The sequence below is a fragment of the Notechis scutatus genome, chromosome 2 (genome assembly GCF_049901735.1).
Source record: "Notechis scutatus isolate UNSWTSFEM ecotype Mainland chromosome 2, rNotScu1.2, whole genome shotgun sequence".
NCBI classification, from domain to species: Eukaryota; Metazoa; Chordata; class Lepidosauria; order Squamata; family Elapidae; genus Notechis; species Notechis scutatus.
Window position 1 is genome coordinate 188,356,286 of NC_142010.1, and position 26,936 is coordinate 188,383,221.

Genomic DNA, 26,936 nt, shown 5'->3' on the forward strand with positions numbered 1-26,936 from the left:
TTGTTCAAACACCATATAATAACTTCAGTAATAGATTAATAATAGGTTCATTGTTTTTACCATACCATAGTATTGCATTATAATTTTCTGAGTGGATTTGGTATAGTATAATTTCTTCTATTCTAAAAATTGTTAATGTAAGCATGGCAAGTTTGGTGGGTAGAATATTTTTAAAAATTCTAAGAAATACAACAATTGTTTTTAATTTTTAAACATCCATCTTTAAAGATATTAATGAACCAGAAGATTTGCTTTCAGCCTTTTTTTTTTTTTTTTTTTTTGAAAACTGGTTAGACTCTTAACATTATTTTGGTTTATGACTATAACTTTTCATGTTGACGTTATAAAGTCAGAAACTTGAATGCTTTTTAATTTAAATATAAAAGGTGTATGATTAGCTTGGCTTTTATGTGTTTATCAGGAAAAGGTTTTGTTTTCTAAGCTTAGAAGAAATATAGGATGTTTACATAAAGATTCAAGACAGACTTGACCATTGGACATTTGAGAAACATGACTGGTGGTGACATCAGTTTTTCCTTGACCTCATTACCTTTGCACTATTATTTTCTTAAGTTGTATTTCCTTTGGCAATAGCAATAGCACTTATATACCACAGTTTACAAAGTCAGTATATTGCCCCCAACAATCTGGGTCCTCATTTTACCTACCTTGGAAGGATGGACGACTGAGTCAACCTTGAGCCTGGTGGGATTCGATCTGCCAAATTGCAGGCAACTGGCTGTCAGCAGAAGTAGCCTGCAGTACTGCACTCTAACCACTGCACCACCAAAGCTGTTGTCATTTATTCATAGAAAAAGTATAGCATGGAATCAGGAAGATAGTTGGATCATCCTACTTAACTTCTTGCTTGTAGATTTTTAATGCCTTGATTTTGTGCATCTGTGGCTTGTATCCAAATAGTTCTCTGCTTTTCCCTTAGAATAAAAATACATTGCCTTAGATATTGACACAATATTAAGAGGAGTTCTACGATGTGTGTAACTTCATTGGATTCAGGAATTCAATTTCGAAGTCTCGTTTATGAAGGTGACAATTCAGCATTGAAGTTCAAATAGTTTGCCAATGGTGACTTTAGCCATGTCTGAACTTTTATATTGTGTTCAAACTCTGGTATACAGCAATCATATTTGATTCATGACAGCTGACATTCCTAATGATGTCCCTATCTTTTAGTTGTCAAAGTTTGATATTTTTATAATTATTACTCTGAGATAATTGGCATGAAGTTGTTGTATACTGTGTGGCGTGCATATTCACAGTACTTCAGATAACATGCATGTACAGGTTTTTTTTCTTAAAGAAGAAGTGAAATTCTAGAAGTGGTAAACAGAGATGCTGAATTATCCTTCTGTCCTTGAAATGTAAAACTGAAGAAACAAGGTTTTTGTACTTTCATAGGTGATTCAGGTCTAATTTGAGACATCTGATTTTTGTCTCTTCAAGAAATCCTTAATCCATTTTTGTGTTGCAAAAAAACCCTAAATGTCCTCAGAATGAAACTGCTATAAAATGATCTGATCCCTTGTGGAAATACCATCTACTCAGTTGCTTTCTCTTTCTCTTTGTTTTTTGGGTAGCAAAACCTGGATTTTGGGTCTAACTTGTAATTTACTTAGTGCCTTGTAGATTACATTTCCTGCATTTTTAAAAATTAACTGAATACATCATTTTCCCCCCTTCCTGGGTTGTTATACTCTTTTGTAAACTAATCTGACATTATAAAAATTGGTTTTTACTAACAGCATTAGCCTGTCATTGCCAAGGTTGATTTTTAGGCCTTAGCAATTTTCTAAAGCCCCTTCAGGAATATTTGAACTACATCATAACAGTAACTTCAGTATGACCTTATGTATTTTTTAATTTGAGTTTAGCTTGTAGAATAGCTATAAGATCTGCAGCTATGCTGAGCAAGGAACTCTTAATGACGTTAATGCAATTTTTCTCTTAATGTAGGGATGCTTGTATCCATTTTATCTAGACCAACGGTCCCCAACCTTTTTGACTACACAGACGGGCGGGGGGGCGGGGGGAGATGGTGGGTTTGTGTGCTCAACCTAATTCCATGCATGCATAAATGAAGCTTTGCACGCTCCCTCACTGCTTGCATGGTCCGGTTCCCATTGGTCCACAGATCCGGGGGTTGGGGACCTCTGATGTAGATAACTTTTCACTATGTTGCACAGCGTAAACAGTTCTGTTGAATTTCCTAAACATTAGGACGCTGCTCAAAAATATGATTCCAATATTATCAATATCCCTTTGCCTGTTGTTATCATGTAACTGTGTTTTATAGTTTTTTTTTATAACAATTATAATAATTGTTGGTATTTGTGCCAGGCACAAAGGATCAGGACCATAGTTTATAGTTGTTGTTCAAAAGATTTATTGCTAAAGCCTATATATACAAGAATCTAGTCAATTAATGTTCAGGATTAAATTGGCGCCAAATAAAGGTCAACAGAATTCAAGAGGGGCTGACTTAGGTCATTTGTATGAACGTAACAACTCTAAACTGATGACACCTAACTCTGTCCCCAGCTCTGCCTACTCGCCTCCTATAATTTGCTAACTATTGTTTTTTAACTTTGTTGCAGACAACGCAAATTCATATGTTTCGTGAGATAGGCAGCTATCAAAAATTTTAAAAAACCATGATTAAGAGATTGATTTGATCTGTAGCAGCAGTACTTACTACAGTTGTAATATAAACGGATCTTTGGACTGTCACTTCAAACTTACTAAACCCTCTGAAATTTAGTAGCTATGTCATGTCACAATTTTAAGCTAGTAGGCATAATGGCTTCGGAGCTTTCACTACTGCGGTGGCGCAGTGGTTAGAGTGCAGTACTGCAAAGCTACTGCTGCCTGTAATTTGGCAGTTTAAATCTCAGCAGGCTCAAGGTTGATTCAGCCTTCCATCCTTCTGAGGTCAGTAAAATGAGGACTCAAATTGTTGGGAGCAATATGCTGACTCTGTAAACTGCTTAGAGAAGGCTGTTAAAGCACTGTGAAGCAGTATATAAATCTAAATTCTACTGCTATTATTACCTAACACTTGATCACAGCTATAGCTCGTAAAAGTAAATCTCATTACCATAACTCTCTAGGAATGGGTTCGATTGTGTATAATAACCCATATTTTAACCTTTATTTTTATTGTCCATTGTATTTTGTTTAATTGATATGAGAATCACCTTGCTGAATAACGAGTTATGGCAAAGTCAAGACTTTGTGATAAAATGCATCTTGCAAAAAAAGGAAAGACAAATAAGATAGAAATAGAATAATGTAATAGAAATAATAAAATCTAAACATATTGAGTAAGATGGTTTCAAATTGTTGTTTTAACAGGGGAGTTTAAATTGTTCATCAGTGATGCTGTATTTAAGCGATAGCATCTTGATTAAGCGATAGCTTAATCAAGGGAAATACTAATCTCCTTCCCTGACAATATTTGTTGGTCAGTGTGAAATTAGATAAATCTATTTTAATATGTTGTTTTATTAGGAAAGATAGAGATTATCTTGATGAATCATGAGATGAATAATAGAATAAACACTGCATCTTGAAGGCCAAAAGTATAATACAGGCAGTTAGATTGGGATCAAGAAAATTATGTATTTGATGAAAAACAACTAGGATATTTCTGAGCAGGTAACAAGGGTGGTCTTGAAAGTCCTTGTATGTACCATCTTTATAGAGATGGTGGGTTTTACTGAGGATCTCAGGAGTTAATGACATTACATTTGTGCCACATTATTTTATTTGTTTTAATTGACATAAGATGACAAAATGGTTGTGAGATGCACTCTGTAATGTTTTAAAACCTTAACTAAAATGGGCGTTGGTAGAAGTTACCGTGAATGCCCTTTCTATCTATGCTGCGAGAGAGCCCAGGATGGGTTGACTCCTTCCCATGACATCATAGCTGAATCTGTACTAAGATATAAAAGCCAACCCCCAGGAGAGACCCCAGCTTTGGCGAAGATACTTGACAGACTGAAAGGTGTCTCTGAAAGCCCAAAATAAATACAGAAATATGTCTTACCCTCTCCGGATGAATCAAGGGAGGGGCTGGGCTCTCTCACAGCATAGATAGAAAGGGCGTTCACGGTAACTTCTACCAATGCCCATTCTCCTCCATGCTGCATCAAGAGCCCAGGATGGGACATACCAAAGCTTGCATGTCCATGGACGGGTCCTCGTCTGGCTCATCACAGTGACTGTGGAACCACTCGTTGAAGCACCTGTCTGCCGAAGGCTGCAGTCGCTGAGGCAAAGGCATCCAGACGGTAGTGTCTGATGAAAGGAGACGGGGATGTCCACGTGACCACACAACAAATCTCCTCCAAGGATGCTTGGGTTGCCCAGGCAGCAGAAGTGGCCGCACTTCTGGTAGAGTGTGCCGTCAGACCTCAGGGAACCGGAAGGGCCGCAGCTTTGTAGGCCTGCTCAATGCAAGACCTGACCCACCTGCTAATAGTAGGAGAAGAGGCCTTGTGCCCCAAGTGAGAGGGGGAAAAGGAAACAAACATGGCTTCCGACTTCCTGAAGGAGCAAGTGCGCTTAATGTATATTCTAAGAGCCCTTCTTACTTCTAGCGTGTGCCACTGCCGCTCTAAGTCATGGTGCGGGAGAGGACAGAAGTCAGGCAAAACAATGTCCTGGGACCTGTGAAACCAGGTGTTAACCTTCGGAATAAATGAGGGGTCTAGACGAAGAACAACCCTATCATCATGAAAGGAACAAAGGTCCTGTCTGATGGAAAGAGCAGCAAGCTCGGAAACCCTCCTGGCAGAAGTGATGGCAACAAGGAACACTACCTTCAGAGTCAGGAAACAGAGAGACTGTTCTAAGGGGTTCAAAGGAGGGACTTTGTAAGGGCATTAAGGACCAAATGAAGGTCCCAGGAAGGATACCTGTGAACCACCGGAGGGTGCAGGTTGGAAGCCCTTTCAAAAACCTCCTGGCTGAAGTGTGATGGGATAAGGAAGGAAGCGAACCCCATGAAAGGACTGAGGAGAGGGCCGCAACCCGCCTGCGTAAGGTGTTGGGGGCCAAGCCTTTCTCCAGCCCATGCTGAAGGAAGCTAAGAACTTCTGCCAACTATGCTGAAGCAGGAGAAAGACCCTCCCTGAGGCACCATCGGGAAAAAGCCTTCCAGGTGGCATCATAGATGCACCTTGTAGAAGGTTTGCGAGAAGCCAGGATAGTGAGGATGACCCTTTCTGGAAGATCAGCCTCCTCTAGCCGCTGCCGCTCAAGTGCCACACGGTCAGCTTGAACCACTGGGGCTCTGGGTGGAGCAGGGCCCCCTGGTGAAGGGAGATAGATGGGCAGGGATCCTCCAAGGAGAACCCACTGATAGGTTGACCAGGTCTGCAAACCAGGGCCTCCTTGGCCAATAGGGTGCCAGGAGGAGGAGCTCCGCACGTTCCTCCAACATCTTCCGAATTACTGCCGGAATGATGGGAAGCGGGGGAAAGGCGTAGAGGAGACCCTTGGGCCATCTGCACCGAAGAGCATTGGTCCCCTCCGCTCCCTGGCAAGGAAACCTGGTGAAGAATCTGGTGACTTGGGCGTTTTGAGGACTGGAGAAAAAATCCACCTCTGAGGGAAAGATCCCTGAATAGAGATGGAGGAATGGACCATTCTGCTTGGTTAACTAGGCTCCTGCTGAGCCAGTCGGCCTGGGAGTTGTCGACACCGGAGATGTGGTCCGCCGAGATCGATAACAGCTGTTTCTCTGCCCGTAACCCCAGCCTTAGAGCCTCTCTCATGAGGGTTTTGGACCTCATCCCCCCTTGCCAGTTGACATGAGCCTTTGCGGCCATGTTGTCCGTAAGGACTAGAACATGAGAGCCAGTCACTGATTGCCTGAAATGGTTGAGAGCCAGAAAAATGGCTCTGAGCTCTAGCCAATTTATGGGAAGGGTCTGTTCCGATCTGGACCAAATGCCCTGGCCCTGCATATGGGAACCCCAACCCAGGAAGCTGGCATCAGTGGTTATCACTAGCCTGCCTGGGTCCCTGAACAGGAGTCCCCTCCAGATAGATGGGGAATGCCACCAATTGAGAGATCTCCCAATTTGTGGCGGGAGTGGGACCTTGATGGATGAGTGGCTGGTTCCTGCTCGTTGGTAGGGAAGCAGGAACCATTGGAGGGCTCGGGAGTGGAGCCGAGCCCAGGGGACGATGCCAATACAGGAAACCATCTTCCCCAGAAGTTTGGACAGCAGCGACGGGACAATTTGATGTTGCTGGATCTGGCTGATGATCTCTGCAAGGCTCTTTCCACGAGCTGGGGACAGGAAAACCTGGCACGACATGGTATCGATGACTGCTCCCAAGTGTTGCAATTTGGTTGTAGGAGAGAGCTGGCTCTTTTTGGTGTTGATGGAAAATCCGTGGCTCTGGAGACATCACAGGGTAATTTGCAGATCCCAATGGGCCGCAAGGATGGAAGAGGAAAGAATCAAAATGTCGTCCAAGTAGCATTGGATCCTCACTGGAATAGAATGCAGAGATGCCACCAATGCTGCCAGAACCTTTGTGAAGACCCTTGGAGCTGATGAGAGGCTGAAGGGAAGTGCTCAATACTGGTAATGGGTATTCTGATAACAGAAATGGAGAAACTGGTGATGATGAGGCCAAATTGGAATTGGAGGTAAGCCTCAGTGAGATCAATGGAAGAGAGGAGGTCGCCCTCCCGAATGCCCTCTAAAATAGAATGCAGAGTCTGCATTTTAAATCGCCTGTATTTTACAAATTGGTTGAGAAATTTTAGATCAAGGATGACTCACCATCCCCCTGAGGCTTTGGGAACGATGAAAAGGCGAGAGTAAAGCCCATGTCCCCATTGAGACGGGCGAACAGGTTGAATAGCCCTGATTTCAAGAAGGTGCTGAATGGCCTGATTCATGAGGGCTTGCCTGGAAATGTCCCGAGACACAGGACAGATAAAAATTTTTTAGGGGGGTGGGGTTAGGAAGTCCAATTGTAACCCTGACCTAATAGTGCGGAGCACCCAGGCGTCCGTTGTTGACTCCTCCCATTTGGAGGCAAAGAAGGCTAGGCGACCTCCGATGGGTGGGGAGAACGAGGGATTACTTAGAGCGACGGAAGGAATGACCCCCCCCAAAAGGCCGTTTACCAGTAGAAGGTTGTTGCCTGCCAGATGTTTCCGCCCGTTGGTCTTGGCGTTGGGAGTATGGCCTGTGAGAACGGGGGAAGCTAGATGAGGTCTCTGTTTAGAAGGCAGGAGGGCGATAAGGAGCAGGGCGATAGTCGGCTTTCTTTCCAGAAGAAGAGAAAATTTTATGTTTGTCTCTGGTTTCGATGAGATAAGGATCCAAGCATCGCCAAAAAGCTTATCGCCTGCGAAAGGAACTGAAGCCAGCTTCCATTTTCGGCGTGACTCCGCCTGCCAATTTCAGAGCCATAAAAGTCTTCTTGCTGCTATAGAAGATGCCATGGCCTTGGATGCAAATTTGGCGGAACTGAGAGTGGCATCCTCAGTGAATTCCGCCGCTGCAATAATCTTATTAAGGGTGAAACCGAAGGTCAGAAGCAGGCAATCTATTCTGGAGTTGGCGCAGCCACCGTATGGATGCCCTGGTGAAGAAGGCTGCTGCTGTTGAAGCCCGAACAGCCCAAGTGATTGCGCTTGAGGGTCTGTTCGGAATGTTTATCATCCGGTTTCAGGATATCTTCTGGCTCCGTGGGCGTGCCAGAAGATGAGAACGAGGCCAGAACCGGAATGTCAACAGAAGGCACTGCCAGGGCATTGTCCAGAGCTGCGCTGACATTGTAGAAACGCTTATCTAGAGAAGATGGGCGAGGACCTGCCGAAGGAGAAGCGCACTGTTCCTTGACCATGTCCAGGAACAAAATGGGAGAAGGCAAAACCTCTGCATGCACTACAGGCTTGGAGAAGAGTGAATCCCCTTGGCCAGAGGGATTTCCTTGTGGCTCGGGAGCCACTTCCTCTGGCGACAGCTTGGCAGTGACCAAGGCCTTGCTGAGTAATGGTCTGAAGAGAGTAGGTTTGAAGACCAATGCAGAGAATGTCTGCTCTGGGCAAGAATCCACTTCCTCTGAAAGATTTTGGTCAAAAATCTCACCCTCTTCACCCTCTGAATGAGAAGAGTAACTGTGTTCAGATGGTGAAGGCCTGCCTTCCTCATCAACCTCCTCCCATTCTGGTAGAGAAGAATGGACCCTGAGGTCCAGAGGCCTGTGTAAATCAGGATGATGAGGCAAGGAACTTATAGATTGAGAAGGGAGAAGGGCCTGAACCCTTTCCAGAGGTTGAAGAATTTGCTTGAAGCCTTCAGCCAATCCCTTCCTAATGGCTGATGAGACTACATCTTGGATATCCCTTGGTCTATGCTCAAAGGTAGAGGCAGAAGGCCCGCTGCTGTGGGAGTAAAGGTGGCTTCAGGCCTAGATTGAGGAGAGGTCCGAGGCCTGGAGGGAGGGGGAGGAGCATAGGGCACAGAAGCCTGTTGGAAATAAGGCCCAGATCTGCTTAAATCCTGAGGATCTGACTGTACAGCAAGAGCCTCAGGAGACCAGGATGGAGAATGGAAAGGCTCATAGATAACTTCTCCTCCCCTGGGAGGGCTTGGTTGGGGCCCATGAGTATCACCTGAAACATGCTGTAGTTGCACTCACTTCTGTTGAATAGTTCTGTTGAACTGCCTCTCTAGAGCTGCATGTCTGCGCTTCTCTGCCCTCAATTCAGCCTGAGTTGCCTTCTTAGGGGCTAGAGCCTTAGCTTTGATTTTAGCAGCCACCTCCCTCTGGACTGATTGGGTGCGTTGCCTACGTCTTTTTCTCCTATTGGGCTTAAGAGACTGTTCCACTGGGGGGGGAAGCTCTGCCTGAGCCTTATCTTGCTCCATTTGTAAAATAAAGGCTCTTGCGTTGGAAAGAAGCTGTTTAGAAATTTTTCTATTAAGCCCCTTAGGGTATAAATGGCCGCCGGGCTTACAAAATGGCCGCTCACCTTGTGGAAGGCTTGAATCCAAGATGGCCGCGGACTACAGGAAAACAGGCTCCAAGATTGAAGAATCGTTTCTTAGGCTATACGAGCGAAGTCAGCAAGGGAAAAACACAGCAACCAGCTACACGATCAGCTGGCTTGAGCTCTTATCAGTTTGCCGATCGTGTTTACGATCGCTCCAAACTGCAGGCGTGGGGGAGGTCTGCAGACGCTGCCCAGCTTGCCTGCACAGAGCTCTGTAAAGCTGCTCCCAACGTTGCAGGAGAGAGAGAGAGAGCCCTGCTTTCTGGAAGAGCAGCTGCCCAGATCCATGGGGTTTGAAGAGAGGAAAAAAGTACTGAAGATAGCTGGTGATTGCTATCTAACAGAACACTTTCAGAGACACAGCTACTGACTGAAAGGAGCTGAGTCAAAAGCTGGGATCTCTCCCGGGGGCTGGCTTTTATATCTTAGTACAGACTCAGCCACGGCGTCATAGGAAGGAGTCAACCCATCCTGGGCTCTCGATGCAGCATGGAGGAGAAGAAGACATGTCATGCTCAGATGGCATATTGGCAGGTGATATGTAACTGATACTTCAAGTCTTCTAAAGACTTGCAAATATTTTGGGTCAACTCTTGGAAAGTTGTCTTCATTTCCAAAGGGTCATCAGAGGTCCACCTTGATTTTCTAATACTGTAAATATGTTACTATTAATGTTATTTTGATATAAATAAAACATTTTATGGAAGGGCCTGACCATCTATTGGCAGGATGAAGAAATAATTTTCCTTCAGGGTCCCATACTTCTGTTACCTGTTTCATTTAGCAGTGCATCAGCTCTCTGAAGTAGCTTTCCAGTTAGATACAGGTGGATAGAAGAACTGGCTTTCCCATTATGTTTTGTGTTTCATGAACAAGTCCTTTCTTTACCATGGTCAACTTGAGGGCTTGTTCTGCTGTGCTTCGAGACAATGTTATTTTGGAAAAGAACAGAACCAATTCAGGAATGTTAACAGAACTTTCTTTATAAAGTGTGCTTGGGTTTACCATTCTAGGCTTTAATCTAAAGTAGATTAGATTAGGTGGATTAATCTATTAGGTATACATATTTTCCTTCCTGCTTTGGATTATTTTAATGTTCTTCTGATTTTTAAATCTGTATATCTCTGTATTTTTTTTAATGATTGGACATACTTACATAGCCGCCACTCTGCTCCTTTTCAAGAGTAAGCAATAACGTGCAAAGCACAGAAAAAGTGTAAGAAACAGAAACAAAATTAAAAGCACGAGACAGAGTGGAAGAGAAGAAAGTGCAACTAAATCTAATGTATACCTTTTAGTGCATTTCTCAATGCCTATTTATTAAAATTACATGGTTACCAAATCAGAAAGATACAAGAAGATGTTTTTGTATGTTTTTGGAGCTCACCATTATTTTTTTATCACATCCATACCTTGCTTCATCTATTGGCTTTGTTCTTTAAACATTTCACAGGCATATTTTTGAAAATCCATGCTTTTCATCCACTTACAATTGTCTCTATCTTCCCCTTCCTTTCAACCCAGTCATTCTTCCTTTGCATATTTGTTTGCAATATGATTCTCATTCTGTGTAAACAAAAACGCATTGAAGAACTGAGGAGATTATCCTACATTCCCTGCTCAAAATCAAACCATTGGCTAAACATGATATGTATTCTCATGAATGCTCTTCTTGCATCCAGAAACTTGTAAGGCATTTTGCAACTCAAGCCTATTTACTTTATCACATGCTTTCTTTAACATATTGAAATATTTTCCTGCTGGAAAGCAAAACAGTCTAGAGCTATACAAACATCCAACCTGTAATAAGATCACACTGCATTTCTCCGGTTTTGCTTGTTAGCAGTTCTCATATTATCAAGTTTGAATCAGAAGTCTCTTGGGTCCCTTCTGAGGCATATTTAATTATAATTATTGTTGGCTGTTTTTTGTCATTATTTCTTCCTCTCTGTTGTGACCTGCCAGCAAACTCGGACGATGAGCAGCTGGGGAGGAACTTGGGCCAGTTCTGGAGTCTGAAGAAGGCTCTGAAGGATGCTCTGCATCGGAAGCAGAGATAGAGCCAGGGCCGTCCAACATTTCCCAGCCACCGGAGAGGCAGCTGCCTTTGGAGGCTGAGATAAGTGGGGAGGAAGAACAGCTGAGGCCTGTTCCGCATGCGCGTATGCGCAGAGCTTTGGGTAGAGAAGAACAACCAAGGACCAGGGGTCAACTTGGGAAGCAAGGCACATGTGGATGCTGAATGGCCCCTCCCTGGCTGGGGAATAAATAGAAGGAAAAGGGGAGTGGTGGTTGTGGGAGACAACCGTTAGGATTTATGTCAGAAGATTTGCTAATTGTGGTTCTTGCCTCAGACTGCAGGAATTTAATTTACAGCTTTGCAGCTGGAAGCTCCCAGCTTGGCAATTATCCCAAGGAACTGATAAGGTCTATACTTCAGTTAAACCTTGGAAGGATTATTGCCTTATTGCTTGGACTTTTCGGTGTGTGAATGACAGTAATTCACAGTAGCTAAATAAAGGGGGGATTTTGGGGGCCAGGAGTCTGTTTGTTGGTTATGCTAAGGCTGGGTCAGAACATTCACTGTGTGTATCCTATACTACAGGGGTGTCAAACTCAAAGCCAGCGGGCTGCATCTGGCCAGTGGGGTGCTTAGATCTTGCCCGTGGGGCCACTCTGGAAATGGCAAAGGACCAGCCCGCGGTGCCTCTACCAGCAAAAACTGAGCTTGGGAGGGCCACATGTGGCCCTCACAAGCTCCGTTTTTGCTGGCAGAGGGTTGCAAGAGGCAGTCACAGCCAGAACGGAGCTCAGGAGCCCATTTTCACTGGCAGAGCGCTTGGGCCACAACAGGCGCCCGCACATGAGTGATGTCAAGCTGGCCACACCCACCCTGACCATGCGTACCCTGGCCATTCCCACCCCCATCTGAGGTTGAACACAACCCTGATGTGGCCCTCAGTGAAAATGAGTTTGACACCCCGCTATACTACTTGTCCAGCATCTTTATTTTGAGACTGAATGTATGGGGAAATAAGCCTCCCCGTGTACAATGTACAAATAGTTCTTGCAGTTCGTTTAGTGACTGTTCAAAGTTACAACGGCACTGAAAACAGTGACATGACTGTTTTTCACACTTACAACTGTTGCAGCATTTCCATGGTCACATGATCACAATTCAGATACTTGACAACTGACTCACATTTATGACCATTGCAGTGTCCTGGGATCATGTGATCCCCTTTTGCGACCTTTTAACAAGCAAAGTCAATGGGGAAGCCAGATTCACTTAACCAACTGTGTTAGTAACTTAAGGCAGTGATTCCCTTAACAACTGTGGCAAAATCCACTTAACAACTGTCTCGCTTAGCAACAGCAATTGTTGGGCTCAGTTATGGTCATAAATTGAGAATTAGTTTAGCTGGAATACCTAAGTGGGGGTAAAGGGTTCCTTCACCATGAATTGGGGCAGGATGTCAATCCTGTTCAGTAAATTATTAAACCATTTCCGTTTCTACTTGTAAGCAAGCTGTTGAAGTAGTTAGTTGAGGTTTTTCTACTGGTATAGATTCTTTAGGAACTTGACAAGCCAGCTGCTGAGGAGAATATATCAGTTTTCTGTCAGCATAGTACTAATTTGATCTGTTTCAGTAATATGGCACATGTTCAGTTCACACAAAAATTGACTCATTTCTAAAATATCTGCCCCTTGTTGATCTTCCAAGTTGAGTCCAAGGGCCCAATATTTTATTATTTCAAGAACCTCCAATGTCACTGATACCTTGGTGGTTCAACAGCTTCCTTGTTTTAATGCTTTGATGTCTGCCTGGGGCTTATTAAGGATTGTATCCTTGCTTTGTTGTTTCCTTAATTGAATTCTGCTTACAACACCTACTATTTTCTTGGATATTACATCTTTGTTATTATTACTTATCATTAGACAATGCATACGCTGGCTATTTTTTAGATTATAGCTTTTGCTTCTACTTTCTATACATCATTCTTGCATCTTATTTACATATTGTGCCATCTTTTTTTTCATGTATAGATGTGAACCACATATGTCTTAATTCTGTCTGCTTATAATCAGCTTCCACAGAAGTGAGAATAGTAGTATATTGCACTAAAGTAGAGTTCCTCTGATCCTTTAAAGATTAGCTTATTTATTATGAGGTTGCCTTTCATTGACTTTAATCAGTTTTTGTTAAACCCTTAAAGGTATTATCCTGTAAAAGGGCAGGGGGAGGATGATTCAAAATAGAGCCAAAAAGTTTGCTTGTGCCTGGGTATTCTGTAATTTTCCATTATTGAGAAAATTGAATTTGAAAGTTTCCAGATCAAAAAGACTGAAAATTCTAATATATTCTGTGTTAGCATTCTCTTATGTGTGAAAATGTTTTCATAGGTTATTTAGAAAACTGCACCAGATTAGCAGGGATTATTGAAAAGGATATAACACCCAGCAACTTCACTAGATACTTTTTTTTTTTCAAGCAGTAGGTTTTGGTTTAGCAAAGTGTATATTTTCCCCATTAAGTTCTATCTGGGTTTTAAGACATTTTATGAGATTTTTTTTCTTTTTTTGGTTTAAATATTCTTCACTAAACATCTTAAAAGATGAATCTTTTGTAGAAGAGGCCTAAGTAGCTAGACAATGCAGTGTTGCTCAGAGTAGCTGTTTGCTTCCTGAGGTGATGCAGAAATATAAGGCAATTTGTTTGTATAGCTGGACATATTGACTGTATTTTCTTTCATGAATCTTTCCTTAGCTTGCTTTAGTTTACTCTGCCTTTGATTTATATTTAAATGTATTATTCTTGTCTGCCACCATTTGTTGGAAATGTAGAATGCAAATCTAAAAACCATATGTTTTATCGAACCTCTGGGCATTTTTAAATTAAATCATTTTTAAAATTGTTACTTTGTCCCTATGAAATTAGGTGAAATCATGTAATTTTAAGAATGACTTTCCTACCAAGTGATCCATGTGAAAATAGTGAGATTTTGATTGCAATTCAACTGCAGCCATTGCAGATGTTAGATTTGATCTCTGTAGAGTAGCAGTTTTTGCTCTACATGCTGACTTTAAAGTGTGATTACTTTGTAATTGTTGTTCTTTGTCAACTTAATTTCAAGTAGCCTTTTTTAAATTTTACCCTGATTTTTTGGGGTCTATGACCATACAGCAAACAAAATAAATAATGTGATGTGGCCCGCTACCTGAAAAGGTTTGCTGATCCTGCTATTAAAATACTTTAGCTGCCTTTTCTAATGGATAATGACTCACAAAATTAAGATACTGACTATATTCCTGTTTTTCTATGATTGTAAGGGCCTCTAGTCCTCAGAATCAGAATGTGACAACTTGCCACAGCTAACTGACTGTGGCCAACTCGCATGGCCAACTTGCAGCAGCCAACTCACTGCGAGACAACTTACCATGGCCAACTCACCAGGGGGGACACTTCACTGCAAGACAATTTAACAATTCACTTTCATTATTTAAAATAAATAAAAACTTGTGTCATTCACATTTCATTTGGTCTTTCCTTTTGCAGCCTTTCTTTAATTATTCTATTCCACCATTTCTTTGATATTAGTGTAACTCTGAACCCGTGGCGAGTTGTTTTGCGGCAAGTTGACTGTGGCAAATTGGGCATGGTGAGTTGGCCTCAGCAAGTTGGCTGTGTGGCAAGTTGTTATAGACCCCTCAGAATCTTGTTACCGGCAGAAGGTGAACTAGTGTTTTCTTTTTGTTTTTGTCAGTCCTCCTCTTGGTTTGTGGATAGCTACTGCTTCAGCAAATTATGGACTTTGGATGAATTGGAATAATAAAAAATAGAAATGCAAGCAATATCTTTAACTTGTTCATAAACTTGCTTACTAATTGTTAAATATAAGATTATAGCATATTTATCTTTTAAATGTTTTCATTTTTCCTGTTTCAGTGAGTGTGCTACTCATATTGTTGAAGTTTTTTCTCATGTGGTGTAGCTTTAGATGATTTTTATTAGTACAAAATTCAAATGAAAGTTCTTTATGTACTCATGTAATGTTTTTTTCTTTCTCATCTTTTCTTAATCTCCAGGACAGAGTTTGGGATATGGATTTGTGAATTACATTGACCCTAAGGATGCTGAAAAAGCAATCAATACTCTGAATGGATTGAGACTTCAAACCAAAACTATAAAAGTATGTAAACTTTTGAGAGTAAAATTAATGCTAGAATAAAATAGCTTGAGTAACCTGTCCTATGTATTTCTAGAAGCTATATAGTTTGGGAACTAATTATAATTTGTTCATAAGTTATTGCCTTTGCTGGAGCTTACACAGGCAGTTTGCATCTATTTGCAACCATATCAAAAGTAAATCCCAGTATCTATCAAGTTACGTGATACTGTATTAATATTGACAATAATATAAAATATAAAGCACTATATTTAAGATTTTCCCTGATAAATGTTCCCAGCAGCTGAATTTTCCTTCTTGAATTCCCTTGTGCATTGTCTCATGGTTTTCATAGACAGAAGAGTTCTAAATAAATTCATTTTTTGCCTTGCCTGAGGGCTGCAGGAGGCACAGCTGATTATGTCTTTGGAACAGTCATTGAAATGTGCTTGTTGCGGTGAGAGAGGTTTGGAGGTGACAAATGGGGTGCTTCGGGAGACTTCTAGCCTATGAGCCACAATTGTTCTCTGCTTTCCTAAAATAATACATTGATTTTCTTCTCATTTGAGATACACCGTAGATTTTAAGCGAAAAAGATGTGGGGAAAGTTATCTCATTGGTATCTGAAATCACAGCTGGCTATATCTTCCTTCTTCTGGGTTAATAAATCTGGATTTTGGAGTCCCTGGTCTTTGCACATTTTTTAAAAAAAGATTGAATGAAACACTGAATTTGGTTGGCATAGGTTCTTTACTTAGGCAAGAGTGAATAGCGATATATTGGGGAAACATCAGGTGCAAGTACAGGTAGTCCTCCACTTACCAGAGTTCATTTAGTGACCATTCAAAGTTACGATGACACTGAAAAAAGTGACTTATGATCATTTTTCACACTTATGACCTTTTAGCATCCCCATGATCAATGTGATCAAAATTCAGATGTTTGGCAGCTGGTTCATACTTAATGACCATTGCTGTATCCCTGGGTCTCATGACCACCTTTTGCAAGCAAAAGCAAAATCAACGGGGAAGCATGTCGTGGGTGGAACTTACGTAAGGAATGGGTACATAATACCTGTTCCCTTTTCAGATACAGTTTTCCTTGTTCTTGGTATCTCGATCTCCCAAACAGCAAGTTCCAGGGAAGAAAAAAATGGCTCTTGGCAAAAACTGATTTCCTGCAGGGAACTTTTAAAATTAATCTAAGGACCGTAAAGTAATCCATTCCTGCCTTAATCTATAAAGCACGTTAGTTTTCTATAGGGCTAAGGCTGGTCAGATAATTCTTTTCAAAGTTTTATTTTAGAACTGACCACCATTAATGTTTATGTAACATTGTTACTTGTCAGAGTAATATGGTTATTTTTAATCAAATTAATTAAGTAGGTTTTCTTCCCACTTCCTGGTATTTAAAAGTTATAAACGCATTATCGTGAAGGAATGAGTAAGAAGAATTTGAAAAGTTCATCCCACTCCCTCTAATCCAAAGATTTTTAAAACATTATCTTGTTGGGTTCTCATTGCAGCAATTTTTATTGTTCAATGAAATGAGTTAAAGAGTTATTTGCTTCTTTGGGAGCTAATTCCCTAAAACGTGGATTGTATTTTAAGGAAAGTTAAATATATTGGCAAACACAATACAATACATGCCTAAAAACCCTAAAAACTATCATGACTTAATGAATTTCAACATGATGCAGTCTATTTTACTAGCACTTGCAACGACATTTTTTTCAAAATAAATATACCAATTTCATATCCTGTTGAAGCGAATTCTATATTTATTATAATTTTTAAAAGATATGCATTCCTTTTTCAATGAGTTAATTGCTTAAAATAGAACTATTACTTGGATCGATAAGACAGATTTGCAAGAAAATTAATACTATACTCTTAATGTATATATTTGCATAGATGCATGTGTGTACTCATATGTGTCACATAATCATAGGTAGATGAGAGTATTCAGTGATGATATTTTTTGATTAGCGACTGTGTCAAGAGAGCTGTAAAATATGTATGTATTGATAAAACCCCTTTAGAATATCTGAAGGAAATGAAGTGTGAAGGTGAGGAAGAAGCACCTTCACAACCTTTGTGTTCTGTTCTTTCTATATCATAGAACATTGATCCTAGCAAGTGGCAAAATGAGATCCTATTTGGAAGTTTAATTAAAGTGAGTGAGTTTTATTGATGCTATCAATCAGCAAAGATTGAGTGAAAGGGCCTGGTGCCAAACCATTTAGTGCTCTTGACAGAGTAATTAAATACCACAGGACTGTTGTCTCAAGATAAAGTGAAGAGCCTTTTGCAAATGTGATTCTTTTGTTGGGTCAAAAGAAAGGTGTTTTCCCTTCCTAAATAGTATATAGGGAGACTTTTAAAAAATGGCCGCTTGTTATTTCTTTCTTGTATACAAATTGGTTGATTTTGTCAGCTTGCATTTTTGAAGGGTTCACATAAAATACTTGGATAAAAATATTTTTTTTAAATAAAAACACTTTTAGAATGCAGGGTAATTTAAAATTGGGTTTGTTTGTTTTTTCAGTTAAACTCAAGCCTTTTGGAAAAAAAAACCCATAAAAATATTAAACCTCACCAGCTAAAACTCCAAAAATGCATAATTTCTAAGAACTTTCATTAAGTATTATCTGCTTCCGATTTTTCTAGTTAATCTGATTGTTGAATATTCTGTCGTTCTATGAGGCTTACAGAGAACACTAGAGTTGTCAGATGTGGCATTTATTTTATTTAGCATATGGCATGTGTTAGCCAGGGATTACCAAGGTAGCTGGCTGCCTCTGTGAAAGGAGGGTGGTGGTTTTTTTTGGGGTGGTGTTATCTTTACTGGTGTGACGCCTGAATGCCGGTAGGCAGTTGGGGGAGGCTCCTTTCCTGTTCCTCTGCAGTTTATTCACTCATGGGAATTGAGCCACCAAGCTGCCGTCCTCAGTGGTGTGCAGGCCCAGAGCATATCAGAGTCTGTTGGAACAGGTCAGTTGGACTTGAATGGAAAAACAATGCAAATAAATCAGACATAGAGCACAAAATCGAGACAGAAAACTACCTGATGATCAGAACAGCAGGAATCAGAATCTTGAATGCCTTTTACCTAACTGGGCTATAGAAAGCTATAGGTCCAGTAAAGCACTGAAGTCTGTTGAACTGGATTTATGGAATGCTAAGGAAGGAAATATATTGAATGCCTGAACCGTGAATTCTTCAAATAAGGTACACATTTTAACATTCTTTTCTCCAGCACATCAGTTGGAGAATCCACACATGGGTTGACACATGCCTTTCTGCCCAGAGACTGAGTCCTTAAACTTTTACCACGCCCATCTGTCAACTGTCACTTTCCCAGTTCATGACTCAGTCTTGCCCCATAGGGATGTGACAGAAGTTGGCTCTCAAATCTTTGGATAGAAAAACTGGATTCTTCATTCTGACATCTTGTGCTGGCAGGTTTGATAACAGCGTTGATGTTAAAACTACTAGGTACTCATCAGAATTTGAGAAACTTTTGCTCCCCCCGAACCTGGTAGTGCATGATGATTCACCTCATAAATAGTTTAATTCATATTTAGTTTTCATTATTCAAACCAGCAACTTGAAATGTCAGAACAGAAAATATTTGTGTTACCCAATGTGACTGGCAGGGGCGGGACAATTGCTTTTGTTATTATTGCAGGTAACTCAGCATTCTCTGTTTCTTGTTATAAAAGTTCTGAGTCATCTGTTTGTATGCTTGAATTGCTGCAAATTATTATTTTGATCCCCAACCTGGCAAGGCTGTGTAAGTTGGCCGAGACATTGGTACCAATTGAGACATTGGCATGAGGTTTTTGGGACATCATTGCCAAGTGACTGTTTTTCAGCCTTATTTCAGGATGAATAATGATGACTACTTTTCTTTGCTGATTGTGTTTTTTTAAGCAAGACACTAGAAGATTTAAAGCAGTGTTCTAACTGAAGAACAATAATCATTTTATTTAAATAAGGAAATAAACAGTATTAAATGCTTACATTGATACATTGGTGAGTTTTAATTAATTTATTAATTCATCCAGAAGACCATATCCTCCCATTCTCCTCTTGAGAAAAAAAAAATTAGTAACTCCATTTACGGTGGACTGATAACCATACACTATGATCATTTGCCAGAGAATACTTTTTATTTTGTATCATACAGGTAGTCCTCAACGTACGACCACAGTTGAGCCCAAAATTTCTGTTAAGTGAGACATTTATTAAGTGAGGTTTGCTTCATTTTACAATCTCGGTTGCCTCAATTGTTAATTGAATCAGCGCAGTTGATAAGTTAATAACCTGGTTGTGAAGTGAATCTAGCTTCCCCGTTGAGTTTGGTTGTCAGAAGGTCGCAGAGGGGGAATCACATGACCTTGGGACACAGCAGTGGTCGTAAATGTGAACCAGTTGTCAAGCATCTGAATTTTAATCATATGATCATGGGGATGGTGCAAAGGTCATAAGTCACTTTTTTCAGTGCTTTTGAGCCATGATTGTTTTTCGCTTTCCTAAAACAATTCATTGTTTTTCTGGTCATTTGAGATATACTGTAGATTTTCAACCAAAAAGATACGGGTAAAGTTAGATCATCCTCTTGTTGGTATCTGAAATCACATCTTCCTTTTAATAAATTAAAAAATAATAAATCTAGATTTCCCTACTTTTTGCAAAAAAAAAAAAAAAGATTGAACGAAACCGTGAATTTGGTTGGTACGATAGATTCTTTGCCTAGACAAGAGTGACTAGAGATATTGCAGTGAATTGTAATTTTGAATGTTCACTAAACAAGCTGTTGTAAGTTGGGGACTACATATATACAGCCACTTATGTTAAAGTTTTGCATAGTTCCACTCAACTATGGATCCTGAAAATAAAAGTAAGAATTTATTTTAATGTTTTCCAATTCCAAACAAACAGTTACTACAAACACACAAAAGGCTTCCATGGTCCAGAGCAAAATGAAGATACTAAATCGTTCTGTATCCCGAGAAAGTTCTTATAGCCTTTTATTTGTTATATACTCCTAACATGCCCTTCTTTTAAGGATCATTTTATTCAACCACCTTCTCCCATCAGCTTACTTCAAGAAGCACCCTCTGATAAAAACTAAACCCCTCCTTAGCACAAGGATAGTAATAGATACACTGGTTGGTCTTTGTCTTCTTCAAAAAGAGATCCCAACTAATAGTGGTATATCAGTCCAGAAAAGAAAATGATTTCAGAATGATTTCCAGAAAAGAAAATGATACAGAAGCAGACATGAACAATTTTGCTTGTTTAAATACAAGTTTTAAAGTTGTTTATGCTAAACAGTGGTAACAGTTTTGAAATATATATCCAAGGCTTGGTTTAAATTATTGCTTGCTTAGATTTGTGATCCTCGTATGTATAAGCAAGGAAGCTCTTGTTTTTTTAAATAATATAGATGAAGTAATAATACAGAGTTTTGTTTGCTACTCTTCTGTCAGAATTATGGCTGACAGTACCCTTTTTCTCAGAAATTTATAAGAATAAATGTACACGTTTATAGGAAAAAATAGAGGCACACATGCCCTTTTTATACTTTCATATTAAAGTACATCTTAATGCTGTAATGCAGGTGTCCAATCCACAGCCAATAGTCCAAATATGGCCCTGGACAACATCTCCATAAGATTGTAAACTTTTAACAATATTATGTGCATTTATATACATTAAATTATATATATTTTATACACAGTGAAGAATAATATCCCTTCACTCAGTGCCGCCCAGTGAGCCCAAAGGTTGAACATGCCTGCTGTAATTAGTACTAACGGGAAGGAAGTTGCAAGTTATTTGAAATTGAAATTAAGGCTTCCTATTTCCTCTTCATGTAAGCAAGGAAAGAGAAGTAGATAAGGATTAAGGAAGGCAGCCATATTCTTAATGCCATTGCTTAGTACTATGTTCAAATCCATTTTCATCCAGAAATTTTATTATTAAGAATTGGATTCTGCCACTAATAGATTATATTGTTAATGCTAACAAAAGTAGTCTAATCTAATAACTCATCCATTGCTGATAGATAGGAAACATATTTTGCCAGTAAATCTTTGTGGAAAGACATTGGTTAAACTTAAAGAAAATAATTTGGTTTGTGCTATAACTAGATAAAATCTTTATACGGTATTATGCAACTAAGTGCCTTTAGGTCTTTTAATTTCAAAGCACTTGCATGCAGTTGTAAAAACAGAAAGGGATTTATAATCCCTTTTCTCTGTCATTTCCCAGATGCAAGTGGCCACGTTTCCCTGAAGCTCAAATTAATCTAGAAAAGGGTAAATAAAGATATCATTCCTTTGTTGGTAGCAGCTTATATGTGTGGAATTGAGACCAAGGAACTGTGAGGGAAGAAAGCTAAATTAAGTATACTTGAATATATTTTTTTCATTCAGATTGCCTACCAAATAGGTGTTGGGAGATGTGTAAAGTTTCAGGTCATTTTGATCACATACTTACTTCCTGAGAAAAGAGAGATTCAAAAATGGATCTGTATTTTTTTCCCTGCATTGTGGTGCTGATCAAAATTTCTGTACCATATTTCTGCTATATTATCATATCTTGGGTGCCTTTAGCATACAGCACATTCTTAGTTTTTTACATAACATTTCTTCTTTCATTTTGAAAGAACTGAAGTGGTATGCTGCCCACAAAAATATCACATTAACTATACACCTATTATAATTAAGTTAACAGACATAATCCTGGAGATCTCTCATTTTGCTCCAGATTGAACTAAATTTAGTAATGCCCACAAATCAATGACTTTTCTTTTTGCTAGATTTTGATAACACATAAAAATTAATCTTGTTCCTTCCAGAATGTTTCAATACACCATATTTCAAGTCTCTACCCTGCTACTAAGTTGTAGAAGAATATATAGAAGGATATAGTGGTGCAATTGCACATATATTAATCTTTTTCCCCCAAGATTGTTTCCACAGTAGGCACATATTGAATTATGTGAACTTGTGGGTGTGTAGCTGTTATGGAATGTGGGAGAGATGTCCTTTCTTAGAATAGTTGTCATGTGTTGTCACCAAATAAAGTAAGGAGGGAGTACAGAACTTAGAGAAGCTAGTGGAGAGTCCTCAATTGCCCTCAGGTTTACACTGTATTGCAGACTTTTAAGCAACCTTATCTTAGAGTTCAAGACACTGATTACACAAGGGGTGGCTTATAAATCCTCACCAAGTTACAAAGCACATGTTTTTTGTAGAAACAGAATAGAATAGAATAGAATAGAATAGAATAGAATAGAATAGAATAGAATAGAATAGAATAGAATAGAATAGAATAGAATAACAGAGTTGGAAGGGACCTTGGAGGTTTTCTAGTCCAACCCTCTGCTTAGGCAGGAAACCCTATACCATTTTAGACAAAGGGTTATCCGATCTCTTCTTAAAAACTTTCAGTGTTGGAGCATTTAAAACTTCTGGAGGCAAATTGTTCCACTGATTAATTGTTCTGTCAGGAAATTTCTTCTTTGGTATGCTTACTTACTGAAGTTTAGGAATTGTGAAATCGGTCACAATGGTTTTTTCAGTTATACTAAATCTTACTTAGTTTTCCTGCTAATTTCATGCATCAGATAAAGGCGTAGATCCTTTAACTATGACTGTTGAATGCTTGTCTTTCACCCCATCAACCTGGCAGCTTGGCTGCTTTTAGACACAGGTCTATTAGCTTTCAAGAGACAGATAAACGGAATAACCTTAACAGCCTTACTAAGACGGAGAATATTGCACTGGCAGCTTATCTTTGGGGGAAATTTAAAATTAGTAAAGCTAATTTTAATCCCAAATTCTTGTTCCCGTTCACCCAAGCTCACAACTCGAGTAAGTGAAAGGCATGTATTAAAACACAGTTTATAAGCTGTTGATTAACAGGCACTAGCTCTATACCCGTGCTACGAAACTAGGTGATCGGGTTTAGTTTTTGGGGAGGAAAATAAAGGGAGGGGGGAATCCTGCCTCTTCCTACCAGCATCCATTGGTATTCATCTGGCTAGCGTCCTGTCAGTGTGTGAGAGAGTTGGGGGCTGTTTGGAAACTAAAACATGGAAACTGAAACAGTATTTTCTGTGTGAACAAGAAGGAGACAGCAAGGAGCCTGGGCATGGCTTAGCTCAACTGTTCTGTACTAAAAGCTGGTTGTTGCTGTGAAACTGAAACTCCTCTCCCCTGCTTGTGTTTTGCATTTGGAAGAGATTTCTTTTCAGGTGGGGAGGGGGAGTAGAACTCCTTAGCATCAGAGTGTATTAATAATAATATACAAAATACTAATGCTCTGATGGTCATTTTGAAAAATCATTTCTTAGTGAGCACGTAGAAACCAAGAAGAACATACATGCTGAGTTTCAAGTTCATAGGCTTTACAGTTTTGGAGATTTTGTGATGATTTTGTGAGTGGTATTTCACTTTTATATATATATATATAGATTACATTGTCTCATATAGTGGAAAGATGAAACAAAATTTTTACTTAGATGAAGCCCAGTAATTGTTGCTTTGGCTAATCTTTAGGTTAACACAATTTATTAATTATAGACTGATATTGATAGCACATCTACTATATATTGGGGGAAAGTTTCCAATTTAACAAGCAGACCAAAGCTAAGAGTATGATGAAGGCAAAGTTCTTCCAACTTTGACCTTATGACTTACATTGTGGCTAGTGTGTCCCAAAGGTGCTCTTCAAAAGTCAGCTGTACTTTTCTTAGTTTTTGCCCTAAAATTTGCTTCTCATCCAAGAAGCTTCTTCAGTTCTGATAACCATGACTTTCATGATTGAGAATCTCCATAGGCTTGGCTGGTGTGAGTATGAAACTTAAGTCTTCATACTTAACTTAGAATATATTTGGTTTAAAACAAACTCAAATCTATATCCAATTATCCTTTTTCTAACATGGATTCTTTTTTAAATAAAATGTGGATTCTTCTTCTTCCCCTCCCCCCAAAAAAGTTGAACAGGAAAAACTTTTGCCAGTGAATTAAACATATTTGTGTGACTCCATACAATTTTCAGTTTGCATTGGAAAATTTTCCAATCAATAGCATATTGGTAAATCCACTAAGAAATTGAAACTGCCAAACTTTCAAAAGGTTGTTTTAATAACTGATATTTATTTATGCAGTGGTATTAGTCTTATTTCACGAAATGTATTAAAATTTTGTGTAGTGAAATGTGCAAAGGCGATTACTGCATTTTTCGCACTATAAGATGCACTCCCCCCCCCAAAAAAAAAGTGGGTGGAAATGGCTGTCTTATAGAGCAAATATTGCAGCGGGGGAGGGGGGTTGGTGCGATGCCTACGCTGGGGAATGCTGCAGCCTTTGCTGCCAAACAGCCAATTGGCAGTTGGATCGGCCTCCCGGAATACTGCCAATCAGCTGTTCAATCAGTGGCAAACGGGAAAAAATAGGCGATGGTGGCGATTCCCGCTGTGTAGAACAGTTGATTGGTGGTGGTATTCTGGGAGGCTGAACCAACCACCAATCAGCAGCTCAGCAGCGAAGGCTCCAGTGTTCCCTGGCGGAGGCAGCAGCTCAGCTCAGTTGACCAGTGATGGATGCAACAGAGTGGATCCCTGACAAGCCACATGCTGCGGCTGCAATAATATGCTGAAGCTGACTAAAACTGTTTGCTGCGAGGACGCTAGCAAGATGAATACTGGATGGATGCTGGGAGGCAGAGGCAGATTTTTTTTTTCTTGTTTTCCTCCTCTAAAGCTAATGTGCGTCTTATAGTCCGGAGTGTCTTATAGTGCAAAAAAGATGGTACATCTTACTTGGAAGATGTATATTTTTTCAAATAGAAACAATTTGTGGTTATGTGTAAATGTATTTTCAAACAACCAAAATTATGAAAACCAATTTTTAAAATAAGACTTTAAATGGCAATTCTGAAATGATGACATGATGTTGAACTTCATCATTAAATTACAAATTGTTCTGTTTTCTTGGATGCTAGCTTATAATGGATGCGTATAATGGAATATATTTATTTCACAAATAGATATTGATTAGTTAGAATGGAAGACAATATATTGAAATGAAGGACTGAGGCAGGGGCACCAAAAAACTGTAATTTTGCTATCCAGAGTTCAGCGGTTCCCTTTTTCTTTTGAGGGGACTCCTACCCAATGGTGGGATTCAAATAATTTAACAACTGGTTTGCCCCAGGTCAGGTTGGCTGTTGTGGGAGGCCTGGCCCATCCTCCAGCTCTACCGCACATGTGGGACGAGTCTCTCATAATGGCCAACCTGACCCTGTGCGAACCTGTCATTAAATTACCCCCCCCCCCGGGGCACTGTCAAAGTGGACCTGCTGCACTGCAATAGAGAAATGGGCAATGGAGCGGCCATCACGAGGGAAGGAGGAGGAGCAGGGAGAAGAAAGAGGGAAAGGGGCCTTCTCCTTCCCTCACACTGGCAGCTCTGTTGCCTGTTTCTCCATTGCAGCGTCCAGGATACATTTTGATAGCAGGGGGGTATTTAACAACCGGTTCATGCGAACCAGCTGAATCTCACCACTGCTCCTATCCCAAAATTCAAAAGCAACATTTCTTTACGGAAGAGATGTTTTCAAAACTATATTTTTTACTTTATTTTTTCCCTGTGCACTTAGAGCAGCTTTATTATTTATTTTTGTAACTTCCTGTGAATAGTGTTGTGACTCTCCAAAGCCATGGTTAAACACAGGGCTGCTTGATCTTTTAAGAACTAATTGAATTCATACTGTATCATTGTGCATGTTTGGTTTTTCTTTTTCTTTTTTTGCCGTTTTCTGTTGGGCACAATTTCTGTAATACCGTTTTCATGGACATACACATTTCTTCAGTACTGACCCTAATTCATTTTTTTCCATTTCTGAAGATAGAAATTTAAAAAATGTATACACTTCAGGTTGCTAAATTTCAGTTCATAACTAAACCTAAAAGTTCAAAATAAAACTAGAAATGAATTTCCACCTGCTTCCTACTTAGGATACTAATACTCTTTGCTAAATAAGGAGTTCAATTATATTGTCCCAAACAATGCAGTTATTGCTGAATTACTTGTCCAGTGATAGTCAGAGACAATGTGCTATTTTGGTCAGCGTTCTTTCTTCTTTGAAATATTTTTGTATTTGGAGCTCTTATTTACTTTGACATTTTGACTTAGAGCCACAGAATATCCTTTTTGAGTGACTGAAAAGTGCTCTAAAGCACCAATTTGCTTGGGAATAAATTAGCTGACAGTCCTAGTTCCAAGCAATTTTACAAGCCAAATAGTGTTCTTTAGACAATTTAGTGTACCTTAACGAATCACGTAAGAGTGTTGTATAACTTTGTAAATGAAATTTTGATGAAGGAAGACTCAAGACAAACTTAAGGAGTTCCAAGCCCTGCTTCTGAATTAAAGTTAGGGTTTCAGTGAAAAGGATTGTGTATTTCAATTGGATTAAAATAGATGAAAAGATACTTTATCAAATCTTACTGATAAAAATCTTAAGGAGTTGCATTGACTTTTAGAAATCCTTTATGTGAAAAGCAATACTTTAAAAAAATTGATCTGACCTACATAGGAAAAAATGTGTGATAAAGCAGATTTATATATTTGCTATATTTATTATTTATCATATCCATTCTTCTGTAACATTGATTATTAGTTACAGCAGCCTTT

At 39.6% G+C, this 26,936-nt stretch overlaps 1 protein-coding gene across 7 annotated transcripts in view; it reads left to right on the forward strand.

Annotated features, from left to right (window-relative positions):
• ELAVL2 (ELAV like RNA binding protein 2) overlaps nt 1-26,936 on the forward strand; it is a 158,442-nt gene that overhangs the window by 104,053 nt on the left and 27,453 nt on the right. For all 7 annotated transcript variants that reach the window (XM_087957623.1, XM_087957619.1, XM_087957624.1 and 4 more), the window contains one exon: nt 15,141-15,244. In XM_087957623.1, the coding sequence (XP_087813749.1) occupies nt 15,141-15,244 (104 nt within the window). The remainder of the gene's footprint in view (nt 1-15,140; nt 15,245-26,936) is intronic.